The 12,977-nt window shown below is 47.1% G+C and overlaps 4 protein-coding genes across 4 annotated transcripts; 1 reads left to right on the top strand and 3 right to left on the bottom strand.

Annotated features, from left to right (window-relative positions):
- Window positions 1–514: 514 nt before the first annotated feature.
- On the top strand, window positions 515–4,772 carry TREMEDRAFT_68429 (uncharacterized protein; the record flags this gene model as incomplete). Its single annotated transcript, XM_007004235.1, has 7 exons — window positions 515–809; window positions 975–1,054; window positions 1,178–1,300; window positions 1,506–1,752; window positions 1,873–2,678; window positions 2,727–2,901; window positions 2,944–4,772. 7 exons carry the CDS (start codon window positions 515–517, stop codon window positions 4,770–4,772), a joined length of 3,555 nt encoding a protein of 1,184 aa, XP_007004297.1.
- A 124-nt stretch (window positions 4,773–4,896) lies between these two features.
- On the bottom strand, window positions 4,897–5,832 carry TREMEDRAFT_61775 (uncharacterized protein; the record flags this gene model as incomplete). The annotated part of the gene is made up of 1 exon (XM_007004110.1): window positions 4,897–5,832. The coding sequence occupies one exon, from the start codon at window positions 5,830–5,832 to the stop codon at window positions 4,897–4,899; it is 936 nt and encodes a 311-aa protein (XP_007004172.1).
- A 3,407-nt stretch (window positions 5,833–9,239) lies between these two features.
- On the bottom strand, window positions 9,240–10,147 carry TREMEDRAFT_61774 (uncharacterized protein; the record flags this gene model as incomplete). Its single annotated transcript, XM_007004109.1, has 2 exons — window positions 9,240–9,755; window positions 9,959–10,147. 2 exons carry the CDS (start codon window positions 10,145–10,147, stop codon window positions 9,240–9,242), a joined length of 705 nt encoding a protein of 234 aa, XP_007004171.1.
- Window positions 10,148–11,051: 904 nt separating this feature from the next.
- On the bottom strand, window positions 11,052–11,768 carry TREMEDRAFT_61773 (uncharacterized protein; the record flags this gene model as incomplete). The annotated part of the gene is made up of 1 exon (XM_007004108.1): window positions 11,052–11,768. The coding sequence occupies one exon, from the start codon at window positions 11,766–11,768 to the stop codon at window positions 11,052–11,054; it is 717 nt and encodes a 238-aa protein (XP_007004170.1).
- Between the last annotated feature and the right edge of the window lie 1,209 nt (window positions 11,769–12,977).

Genomic DNA, 12,977 nt, shown 5'->3' with positions numbered 1-12,977 from the left:
TTGTGAACATGTCTCCGTTGTAGTAAGGACCTGCTATCTGCTAGCCGCTGTTGTGCTAGTCGATGCCGGGTGCGAAGTTTTATAAAAAATAAGCATCGGGTGACAATCTTTTCCCACTTTTTTGATAAACAAAATCAGTCGCGTAAGGTCACTAAAACGACTCGTTTCCCTTTGTACTTAGACATCTTTCCATACTTAGCTATTTCATCTTACGGTACGACTGAGAAACGTCTGAACGACCACGACCAGTGAATACATACCAACTGGACACGAATTACATTGCTCGCAAGATACCGAGGGTGAAACGAATAACCCGTCAAGTTACCGGACGACACGACAAACACGATCCCTCGTCCACGACCTCCACTCACCTCTGTAATCTCGCCACCGACATATACTCCACATACCCGACCCATCACATAAGATACGAATGACATACAGGTCGACAAGGATATCTCCGGAGTGATCTCTCTATTTGACATCCACCAATCACCTCCTAATGACCTCTACCAACATGGATGACCCACCTCTGTCCGCCTCTACCCTTTCTCTCTCCGATCCTAATTCACTCAGTCAAAGTCAAAGTCACAGTCGTAGCATAACCAGTCCACCCGAACCTGCTTCTCCCACTTCTCCAACAGCTAGTACTTTCTTACGAACCGCCCAAACACTCGAAGGATTGGCGGCACAATTGGGTGAGCTGGATGAGGGACGGGAAGAAGGGGAAGAGAAATGTTGTTGTGGTTTGAATGGATGCAAGGCCGCACAAGAGAGAGAGAGGATAGAGGAGAGGTTAAAATTGTCCGGAGGTGGGTGTTTCTTTCATTTTTCATATCAACCTCGTTCACCTACTTACCTGATCTTGTCTTGTCAATAACTTAGTCATAAATTTGTTTCACACCTAGTCGTACTTTGAAATTCTTTGATCTCCAATTCACATGTCTCACAAATATGACACATATTGATACTCATAGAAATCGGGCACGCCCTATTACAACGATACGAAGCTCTGGAACGTAAAGCTCAACGTGATGTGGAAAGGTTAGAACGACAGGTATGTTTTCACTCATTTCATTGATTCGATCTATCGTATCAATGACGTAGGTTACATGATCGATTTCGATTGAGGCAATCTCTTTGGGTTGATGTAGAATAACACAAAGACTGACATAAACAGGTCGAAGCGAAACGGATTGCATTGTTAGAAAGTGTAAGAAGGGTCAAAAGTTTGGATAGGGCGAGTCAGACGCAATTACAGAAGTATTCTGATTTGTTGAGGAAAATGGAAGGTTTGGAGAAGGTGAGATTGGTGTTCTTTCCTTTCTGATCATCTGGTCTCACATCCATTATTATTATAGTGTTTGCCGGATCTCCCATCAAATACAGCAAGATCTCCCATCTGGCAGTCGTGATTCGTTCTTCCCCCTGCTGGTCTTCGCATGTACACGCCGGTGACGCGAGGTATCGAGGCGCGTAGGTCAAGTCGCGGCGATGCTGACCTATAGCGATACACGCAATCTCTCCATACCCAAGCTCTCACACAACAATCTCTCACACACGTTCGCAAAGAGCTCACTGCTTTGAGAGATAGAAACAACAGACAGAGTATGGCGTTGGCTTCTGGACATGGGTGGGAGGAAAGGTTAGCCGAAGCGGAAAAACGATACGAGGATGCTAGGGATGCGACCGAGGTAGAAGAGCAGAAAGTTAGAGATGAGGTCAAGAAGAGAAAGAGGGCCGAGGCTCGAATAGGTGAGTGGAACGATACTCTTTGATTCCCTTCCAAGAGCATTATCACAGTACCATGTGGGATTCGCTACCCGTTCGACTAAGTTACAGGTGGTTGGAATTGACAGATTTGCTGACACTCAGCCGAGCTTGAAGGTCAATTGGAAGTCGCCAGTCGCGAGATAGACGAGGTCAAAGAAGCTCGCGCCAATGATGCTCAAGACTTACTGGCCAATGCGAAAGAACGTCTCGCCGTCCTTCACGCCGAATTATCCGAGACGTTCCACGCTTCTGATCCTACCGAGACGCCAGAATATCAGAAAACTCTCGAGGATCTCGTTGCTACCAACGCCCTTCTCAAACATGACCTGGCCGAAGTATCGGCTATGCTCTCATCATCAAGGGAAGAATCAATCGTACTCAAAACTGAAATAGACGATCTACGCTCAGTGGTCGGCGTCGCGAGACGGTCATCTCCTGACCATTTACAAACTCGCGATGGGGACTCTATCGCGTCTGGACGTCTCGATCTGGCTACTGAATTGGCAAGAAAGGGACATGGTAGGACAGAGTCCAGTCCATCGTTTGCTACCTTCTCCGATAGACTAGGCTGGGCTCGTATGTCCATCGGACCTGGATCAGGATCTCAGGCATTAAATGGATGGGAGAACAGACGTAATTCCATGGCACACTCATCGTATAGTGTCTCGACGGATTTAGCTTCACCTGGTTTAGGATATGGTTCTGTAGGAGAGTATGCGGGTAGTGTGACTGGAGGTGATGGAATATCAGGAGTAACCAGTCCACAGAGTGGGAGAAGTAGTCCGAAACAAATGTTTCGTAGTAGTCCCAGTGGCGGTATCGGATATGTTTTAAATGGTGTCCCTGTCAAAACGAGTCGATCTGTCAAAAGAATGAGTATTGGTAGACCAGGGGTTAAAAATTACACAGTGAGTCATGGATTATCATACACTTGATTAAACTTACTCACATAACAGACCACAGGAGTAGATCCTATCGCTGAACATTCGTCTACAGATGTGGACGGTTCGACAACTCTGGTTGAAACGGATCCTCCTTATTCACCAAGTGCATCAGAATATTTCAGACAAGCGGAAATCGGTCGAAAACGTCGTTCACTCCTCCTTCAAATTCATCGCTCTGCTTCTCCTGGCACATATCGGAGCTCTGTCGATTTTTCAATCCCCCCTTCAGAACCATCAATCGATCATGAACCAAATTCTTCTCTCATTGATCCACACATGACAGATTTGCCTTCCCCCACATTAGAGTTAGAAATCAGTGGCCTACCCAACGAGAACAGGGTACATCGTCGAACTCTGCTTCTACTCACGCGATCCAGAGGTGTACAGACGGACATCTCCAATATGGGCATTAGAGCGGTGTCGGGATCTGGCCTCGATGCTTCTACGGCATCTCCTCTAACGGTGGAACAACGATCGGAAACTTCTTCCTTGCACGATGGAAAGAATACCTTAGCATCTCTTATCGAATGGCTCGCCAAATTACTCGTCCGTCTACATGCCGCAGATATACCCTCACTCAACAAACGTCTCAAGGCTCAACGACTACCAGGTGATGTTGGCCATCTCTCCCAGTCGACTCTGAAGACTCTTTCCGGTGAAGTTTCTAATTTACGTCATCACTTCCGCGGTCTATTGGATGTCTCAACGGCATCGAGAAAAGAGATGATCTTACTTTTCAAATTACTCAAGGACGTCTTCACCGACTTGATCGAATTACAAAGTGTTCTGAATGATGTGACTATCGACCCCTCTCTTGCCAAACGTCTTCATAGGAAAGCATTACAAGATGAGGAAGAAGTGACAGCCAAAGCGGCTGGTGGAGGTTTAGGATGGATTGCAGCTCCCATCACCAAGTTATTCACCAATCCAACACCAGAGACAACATCTATTCAACCTAGCAAGACCGACGGTGGGATATCAGCTCCTATGGCTGTTCGTGCAGTTCCGAAACAAATAGCTTCCATTTCAGCCACTACGACACACGTATCCGTTGAAGCTGGGGCGGCCATAGCTCGACCTATCACTACTCGACCGCCCCTCCCCACCATCTCAAACAAAGTGGTTGATGTTCTTCCTCCTTCCCCAAGTCCTCAAGACTTAGTGTCTGACGACTCTACCTCTCTCGCCCCTAATCCCGCACTTCTTCAAGTGAGAACGCTTCGTTCCAGTCCAAGTCGAGTGAACAGGTCGGACCTATTGGGTATCTTTGCCGGTGCTCAACCTCGTCCCTCAACACCGACTTCTGGTTCTTGGCAAGTACTCGCTCACCCATCCATACCTTCTAGTTCTACTTCTGGACGTGCCGGTCTTCGGATCGCAAGTTCTCAATACTTTGGTGATCGTTCCAATAAACATCCTCGTGACTCTCCTACACAACGAAAGAGGTTATCAGCTATGGTAGATGCTGTTATCGATCCCACCGCCGATCAACTTGACGAATCAGGGACCGATCCTTTGGAAGATCGTCCCCCTTCCCCATTATTGCAAAGAACATTACGACCGAGAGGATTATCAGACTCCAGTATCCGTTCCACTTTTGTCAGTCAAGCGGCTATACAAGTTGATCTCACTGCTCCAGCACCACGAATGGGACGGTCTGTGGAGAAACGCGGAATGTTAGAAACTTTTTCTAGATTTTGGATGACAAGACCTACTACACCTCCTCCACCTTCAACAACTACCTCAGCTCCTCAAAGAGAAGAAATAGGGGGAACACCACCGATCCCAACTGTATCACTTAATCCTCCAACACCGGCAAGACCAATACCGGTATTGAAACGACCGAAAGAGATAACGAGCAAGCCAATGGCGTTGTCTCCGACTTTGGCAGCATCGCCAGGAGCGGCAGTAGGTGGAGGATTCTTGGGTATGCTGGCTAGTAGTTTTGTAGGGACGGGAACCGAGGGTGGAAATAGGATGGAAGAAGGGGAAGATATGGGTGCTACTTTGAGACGGCCAGTCGTCGGTCCGAGGAATTTACAGAGGAGTAGGGTATGAGTTTTATTGTAGGTAGTGTAACATTCATCTGCATCTTCTTCCTGAAATCTTCATTGAACATTTTGAGTGTATGTAATGTAACTCAATATGCTTCCAACATCAAATGCATTCCTGATCTTTATCATCATGATTCACGAGACTCATAAGTAACCGTTCTAAAGGTGCAAGCTGGCTTTTTGCATTTGAGATCAGGGAGCCATGGCAGTGTCTCTGACAAATCGACCCTGTCTGACGGCTTGAAAGGAAATATGGTCCCATGCTCATCTCTCAGGACAATTGAGACTAATCTGCTTGTCCCCAAGTTATCCTTATATTTCACTTTGCATTGGAGGTCACTACCGTTGTATCGAACTACAAAAACCTGTTCATTGCTGCGGTCTCCTAAACTGCTAGCTGCTGACAATTCTTTGGTACGGGTACAAGTCAGTTGAATCTTTTCTTTGCTTAGAACACCATTGATTACAACTTCACTCCCGTCGTTGACATAAAACAAGGCATTCCGACCTGTTTGTTCCATGGCAGGAGTAAGGGAGATTGCTCTCCATTTCCTGCCTGCAGCATCATCCCAAAAATCCGTTTTATTGCTGCAGTTGTAACAATCAAAGAAGGGCTCCAGAAGTTCTTGCATGTCATCTGTGAGATACGGTTTAATGACCTGTGCAATTAGGGTGTAGTGGCGTTTTTCAATGGTGTCAGCCAATTGGAGGAGGTTTTTTGCTGATTCATCTGTCCTTGTTCGGAACTCTTTCATATCACCCACTGGTTCATGGAAGGAAACAGTGCTGTCCCCATTGGAAGACCGGTCCCTGTTTGAAAAGAAGGGATTGTCCAAGCTGTCTAACAAGTGTCCAGGGCGGTCTGAGTCATTGGAAGAGGCTGCATGGTAAGGCCGTTCATTAGCCTGAGAGCTCATAGGGGTAGTAGCATTTGAAGATGGTGCACAATTGGAAGGTGGTACAGGAGCAGAAGAGAGGAACTTCCCTCTGAAAATGGACTTTGATTTGGTTTGATCTCGAGGACCGACGGGTGTTGGTGTTTTTGATCGTGATGGTGGTAACATTGTAAGTAGAAGACGCTTCCTTCTTGATAGTCAATCTATAAACTGGGAAGATGGGAGGGAAAGGGAGAAGATGAGTTTCAGGTTATATAGTAAGTAGGTCATAGGAGAAGGCAGTGTGGTTTCTAGAAGTTCAACATCCGCTAAAAAAGAAGCCCTCCTGTCCACGGACCCGAACCCGATTTCCGCGCGCGTCTCGGCCGGACGGGCGGATCGAGAACGCCGTCTCGCCATGTCCTCACCGCTTGCATCCTTACGGTTCTCTGATTTCTATTCCCGCAAGATTAGACATGGACGTACCCACGTATATAATTCTAGCGGACAGGATCGAACGCGGAAGGTAAGGCCGATCGTGTTCAAGAAAGTTGCCTTTCCGTCAACGAGATTGACGCGGTCTCATCTTGCTTGTACTTCCACCCCCACTTGTGCTTTTTGTGACAAACAAGCAGGATTGGACGGATTTCAAACACAGGTAAAGTTATGCATATTCATTCCCCATCACGGCCGTCGAATGACTTCTCTATAACAGACAGACAGTTGACAAACCTCAGCTAACTTGACGCTTCAAAGTTGATGTCTCACCCAACCAGGAGGGTGCAGACGTCAAAAGGAGTGTGACTACGGCATACTTTGACATAATTACTCTAACTAGGGTTTTGTTTTACTGATGGCAATGTATCTCAATTTGAATGTAGCTATCTCTATCAATCTTTACTACTGACAACAATCAAGGATCGCTGAAGAACTTTCTCGATCTTCCCAGCTAATATTGTCACGACCCGGCTAACACAGTGTCGTGACCCATGACCCTGAGGCGAGAAGAGACGAGGAGACACGAGGAGAACGAGGAGACACGAGGAGACACGAGGAGACACGAGGAGACACGAGGAGACACGAGGAGACACGAGAGGAGACGAGGAGACACGAGGGGAGACGACATTGGATGTGCATGAGATCCCCTTCGAAAAGTACAAATACTGGACCTATCTACTTTGTAGTTTCTTTTCTCCAAGGATCAAAATATTATTTGCCACTCACAAAAGACCTCTTCTTGACATATTACTTACATCCCAACACATCCCTCATCATCATTACTCCTGTCCACACCATCACACACACCCTTATTGTCATCTCGACCTGCCCGGTGTCACGGCCGTCGAGCAACTACTTCCTAATAGACCGACGGTCGACGAACCTCGGCTAACTTCACGCTCTGAGTCGATGTCTCACCCAACCAGGAGGGCGCAAACGTCGAAAGGAGTGTAACTACGGCGTACTTCGGCGTAGTTACTCTAACTAGGGTTTTGTTCTACTGATGGCGATGTATCTCGATTTATAGCTATCTCTATCTGTCTTTTACTACTGACAACAATCAAGGATCGCTGAAGAACTTCAGCGATCTTCTCAGCTAATATAACCTATCCCTCCTAGACGTTCATCCAACCCTCCCGCGCTTTGACGTACTTCAACGCACTTCGTCCAACTTCTCCGAACCCCGGCCACCCTCCTCCTCCTTCGACTAACTCCGTCTAATATCGCCGCACTTCTGCTCCCATTGTCCCTACCTAGCCTAACTCCGCCTAACTTCGCCGCACTTCTGCTCCCATTGTCCCTATCTACCCTAACTTCATCTAACTTCGCCGTACTTGGTCTCAGAGGTCCTGAGTTACGTGTAGAGTAAAAAGGTTTGAGTCGTGATGGGGTTTTGATGGTCAAAGGAGGGTCGTTGTTGGTGGAATAATCGAGGTGTCACGACGTAGTTCGTGACACCCGGATCCTTCGCAAGTCACTTTAGTCGTCTGACCACATCACAAGTTTGCGGACAACGTACTAATCGTCGTTGTCCAAGCTAACTAAACAGTTGCAGTCCACCTGTCTTTGATCCATTGAGGTCTGTCAAGGACAGGACCGTGACAAATATTATCTACTTGTCACGACTCGGACGAGTCGCGCCACCATGACTCATCGAAACTCATTGAGTTACCCTGAAAACTCATTGATACTCATTGAGACTCATTGATACTCATTGAGACTCATTGATACTCATTGAGACTCATTGATACTCATTGAGACTCATTCAGACTCATCAATACTCATTGATACTCATTGAGACTCATGTAATGCATACGCCTAAAGGGTGATGTGCACTAAGCTCTTGTGCTAAAAGATCCAATGCTCAGCTCATACTATGAGCTGAGACCCTTTATAAACTGCTTGTGCTGCGACTGAGATTCTAGATTTATGACAGGAGCCCCCCCTCAAGGGCTGATGTCCCAGCAGCCAGCAATTTCTGAACCGAAAATCCTCCCACGGATTTTCCCATGACAAATTAGATCCCAGAATGTGGCACTGCCACAAGCCTCTGTGTGCCACAAAGAAGTGGGTTCGAGAATGTGCACACACAGGGAGTTGAACCCTGGTCATGGTGGAGCTGAGCATTCTGTAATGCATATGCCTAAAGGGTGACGTGCACTAAGCTCTTGTGCTAAAAGATCCAATGCTCAGCTCATAGTATGAGCTGAGACCCTTTATAAACTGCTTGTGCTGCGACTGAGATTCTAGATTTATGACAACTCATCAATACTCATTGAGAACTCATTGAGACGCAATGAGATAATGAGGTTGTAGGGGAAAAGGAGAGACAAGACAAGAATGAGTCAATGAGTCGACTCATTGAAAAGCTCATTCTGAATCCCTCTGAAAGGTATAAAAGGAGCACATATCTACTTTGTAGTTTTCTTTTTCACAAGGATCAAAAAATAATTATTTGCCACTTCACAAAGATCTCTCTTCTTGACATATACTCATATTTGACACGCCTTACATCGACAAAACCCCTGTCCACGTCATATCACACACCCTTGTCGTCATCTCGACTTGCTTGGATCCTTCGCAAGTCACTTTAGCCGTCCGACCACATCACAAGTTCACAAACAACATACTAACCGTTGTTGTTCAAGCTAACTAAATAGTTGCAGTCCACCTGTCTTTGATCTTTAGAGATCTGTCAAGGACAGGACCGTGACACTACTCCTCCTAGACGATCACCCAACCCTCTTGCCCTTTGATGTACTTCAACGCACCTTGTCCAACTTCCCCACGTGCCCGGCCATCCTTCTCCTCCTTTGACTAACTCCGCCTAACATTGCCGCACTTCTGCTCCCATTGTCCCTACTCAGCCTAACTCCATCTAACTTCACCGTACTTGGTCTCAGATGTCCTGAGTTACGTATAGAGTAAAGAGGTTAAGGCGTGATGGGGGTTTTGATGGTCAAAGGAGGGTCATTGTTGGTGGAATGATCGAGGTGTCACGACGTAGTTCGTGACAGAGACACACCATTGCGGCTTCATTGTCATCAGTCGTATATTCGTGACAAAGTCTCTTTGATTCAGGGGTAACTCAATGACTTTTAATGAGTCATGGTGGCGCCACTCGTCTGAGTCATGACAGGTACAGGCGGCATAGGATAGAGCCATGACACTTCACCAGTGAACTCCCTCCCATTCACATATCTCCTGTCATCCTTGTACCCCCAGTATTTAGTGTAATAAGAAAGGATGGAAGGTGGGTACTTAGGGGGCTTCCAACTCTGAACCTGACCAGTAGCCCAATCAGTGACCTGACCAGTGATTGGAACTGGATGACTGGGATTTGAGGCAGGGTCTATAGTAGTGGTGATATGAGTTACCGGGTCATATTCTGCTATGACAGAGCTGGTTTTGAAAAAGTATGGCCCTTGATGCACATTCAACACATGAAAGTCCGGACCTTTGAGACTGAATAGCCAGTCCGTGTTCAAATGGGAGGTGCCCAACACTCTCATCTGAACATGCTGGACAGTAATATTCTCGGGAACCAGTGTTTTACGCCCAGAATGATCTGAGAAACTTGCAGGCATACCCCAATTACCGTAATCAATTGTGAGCTGCTGCATTCAAATGTGAGGATCTTGCTTCGTTTCTCATACCCCCTGCCGTAGTCTGTGAAGGTAGCTGTATAAGTCCTCAGCCCATAAGTAACAGTGATGGAAGTTCTTTTGGGATACTGTGCATGACTTATGGACCCTTCCACATGCTTCCGGAAGCGTTGGTAGAGCCGAAAGCCAATGGATCCATCAGAGGGATTCACAAAGATCTGATGGGAATACCCCGCTTGAGATTTTTCCTCCCATTTCCATCTTTTCAAGATATTATCGATAGTGTGCTGACTACCGTCGCACTCCAGGAACTCCTCCGCAATTCCAGTCAGCGTAGCGAAGGATGAGTCACCAAGCAACTGGCGTCTGATAGGCGGCTTGTGTCCTCCCTGGTACTGCATAATGTCAAGACGGCTCTAGGTTCTCGAGAGACAAGGCCTTGCTACTGACTAGTGCTTAGACAATACTTGTAGTTCAGACAGAGGAAGATACATTCTTCGAAGAGATAACAGATAGCTTCGAATAATGTATCTGCTGACTACGCTCAGGGACTCCTCAACCATAACCCCGTGGACCCTAATGTCCTAATACCGACGTGGCAGTCATGTTCATGACACATAAGAAGGCCAAGATCAAAGAGAGTATCAGGAGTATTGGGATCATTCTGCCGCGCCAAGTTCTGCACTCGTCGATACTGATTATCGAGCCAATCGACGAAAGGATCAGAGTTTGTGACGTGATTGCTCGTACCTGCGACTTGATTTGCAATCAGATTCATGTTGTTTGATGGGAAAAGGTAATAATTCCTCAACATATATGTACACGTCCTGCTTGCGGCGGGGGAGGATTTAGCTTGAAACACCCCGTGAAAGGATCCCTGCGGGTCAGGATTGCGATGACGATGACGAGGCGGTGTTAGAGGGTCTAATCGAAGGACACATTTGGGGTCCGATCGAAACCGAGTAGTCGGTACCATAGCAAACTTATATACGTCCCCGTCATAATCTATGAGTGGCAGACGGGGGTGTGGTAGTCCATAACATACAGGTTGAAGGGTGGGACGCTTGGAAGGCAGGAGTCCGGGTCTCGGTTTGTGGAAAAGTGAGTTACTAACGACCGTGCGTCGGCAATCCTTTCATCATGATGCCATCAAAAGCACAGACCGTATGCATTGTCCGGTGACTTATCAGGTACATACATAGGAACGCGACGAAGCCGGAGGGATCAACTCGGGGCCTGCATTTGATCCATAAACAGAAGGGGAATATGTCAAGCACATTTTGGTACTCTACTGTACATGTACCATCAATGAGCTTGTGAGTAAGTCCATGTCATACCTGCTTCATGAACAGTGGTCACAGCCGGCTGAGAGTCTGACCACGTATGTTGAAGATATTCGTTTGTATCAACGTTATTTGTGACTAAAAGCTGCAACCTACTTGCATGTTCTTCGTAGAGCAAAAGGACAAGACCATTGTTGCCGAGTCTGGCATGGCCCCCACATTTGAATGGTGGAGGGCACATTCCTTGCGATCCGCCAGGCGTTAGTTCTGGAAGTCCGGCCTTCCTGTATGCCTCAGCAATTGGTTCATGCATACTCTTTCCGGCCAAAGATGATCCTAATGACATCAAGCTGGTGCGTGAAGCTGCATTGAGCGTAGGATGTTTTGATGATGAGATCCCTTCATTTGAAACATGCCCTGTCATTGGAGTCTCCCCCGTTAGAAGGGGGAATGATTTGTCTCCCGTAAGCAAGGGCGTTCCTGCTTCTTGGGAAGCGCGAAGCCCGCACGTAACTATAAATTCTTCCAGAGTTTGGAGACCTGTTCTGGGTGATTTAGGAGATGAAGTAGCCTCATCACGCACAGGAGCTGGGGCCGATAACTTGACAACTTTAGTAAGCCGACTCGTCAGGGAAATGAAGGTGTGACTGAGTTCAAAGAAGTCGGGCTGGGTGTTTGTGACCACCGATGTATTTACCGATCCAAGTGTATAAGTAGCAGACCCGGGTTTGGAATACATCCTTCAAATGTCAGAAGTTTGATGGAGATTATATGATCAGTTATTGTTAGGGTGTGTGGTATCAGGTTTGAAGGTATCAGTGAACAAGAGGAGCCTTATATACCCTTTCCTGGCAATATAGATCGGCCGAAAATCGGCTTCGATCTAAGAGGTCCGTAACGCCTCAATCATAGTCCGCATGGCTGGCATGTCCGGCATTCGTGGACTGATTGGAAGCGTTGGTAAAGGAAAGGGCACTGCTTCGATTATCTTGACTGGAGACGAAGACCCAACGTCATATCTGAGACCAAGATCAGTGACGTGTTCACTTCTTCCTCAAAGGAGGATGTAACCCGCTAGCCCGTGTCCCCGTCTCACCGAGGTGGCGTTACGGCGACGGAGAGTCAAAGTGACGAGCTCGACACCCAATCGGGTAAGATAGGTTAGGCTTCGGGTGGAAGAAGATCTGTCCTCATAGCAAATCTTGGTCATAAAGTCACACAAACCCTTCATTGCCTAAATCGGACTGCCAATCCTCATTTGATTCTCCGGCATGTGAAATTCACTTCTAGTCGATCTTCCCGTCTTCCCCCTTATCTATGACGTAGGTCGATCATCATTTGCGATGATTGTAAGTTGAGACGGTGTATGCTTGAAGCGGAGTTCAAGGCGACTTTCGATTTTCCATGGTCAGCGTGAGAAGGTTGACGATAAACACAGCATTTCCGATCCTTGTTAAGTGCGGAGAACCCCGTATGAGAAGCTGCCAAAGTGGTGGCCATCGGATCATGTAGTAAATGAAAATAAGCGCTCAGAAGTGATGCATATCTCGTGGATCTATCTTTTGGGGAAGACCGGGGTTTCCTGCTCCAATCAGCTCAAAGCCAACCGTATGCAAATCATCCTGCGTCCTAAATCACTCTACCCGCCGCGTGAGAGAAACAAGAGGATGTCGGCGTTTACGTTATGGATGAGCAGACGAATAATCCCAGGTAAAGTAATGAATTTGGAAGATGTGCCAAGATGGTGATTGGCATGAGAAATTGGAGTTGGCATATCGGTGAAGGTCGCGGAGGAGGAGAGGAACAGAAAGGCTACACTGGCAGGGGATGACGGGTGTACACCAAATGAGATAACGTGACAGGATGTAAGGGGACCTACCTCTTCAATTATAGATGTTTACTTGTCAAGAGCGAAACTCTTTGACATTCTCCGCCAGATGTCCCTTCA

Source organism: Tremella mesenterica (genome assembly GCF_000271645.1).
Source record: "Tremella mesenterica DSM 1558 unplaced genomic scaffold TREMEscaffold_4, whole genome shotgun sequence".
Lineage (NCBI taxonomy): Eukaryota > Fungi > Basidiomycota > Tremellomycetes > Tremellales > Tremellaceae > Tremella > Tremella mesenterica.
This window is presented reverse-complemented; position numbering and strand designations above follow the sequence as displayed.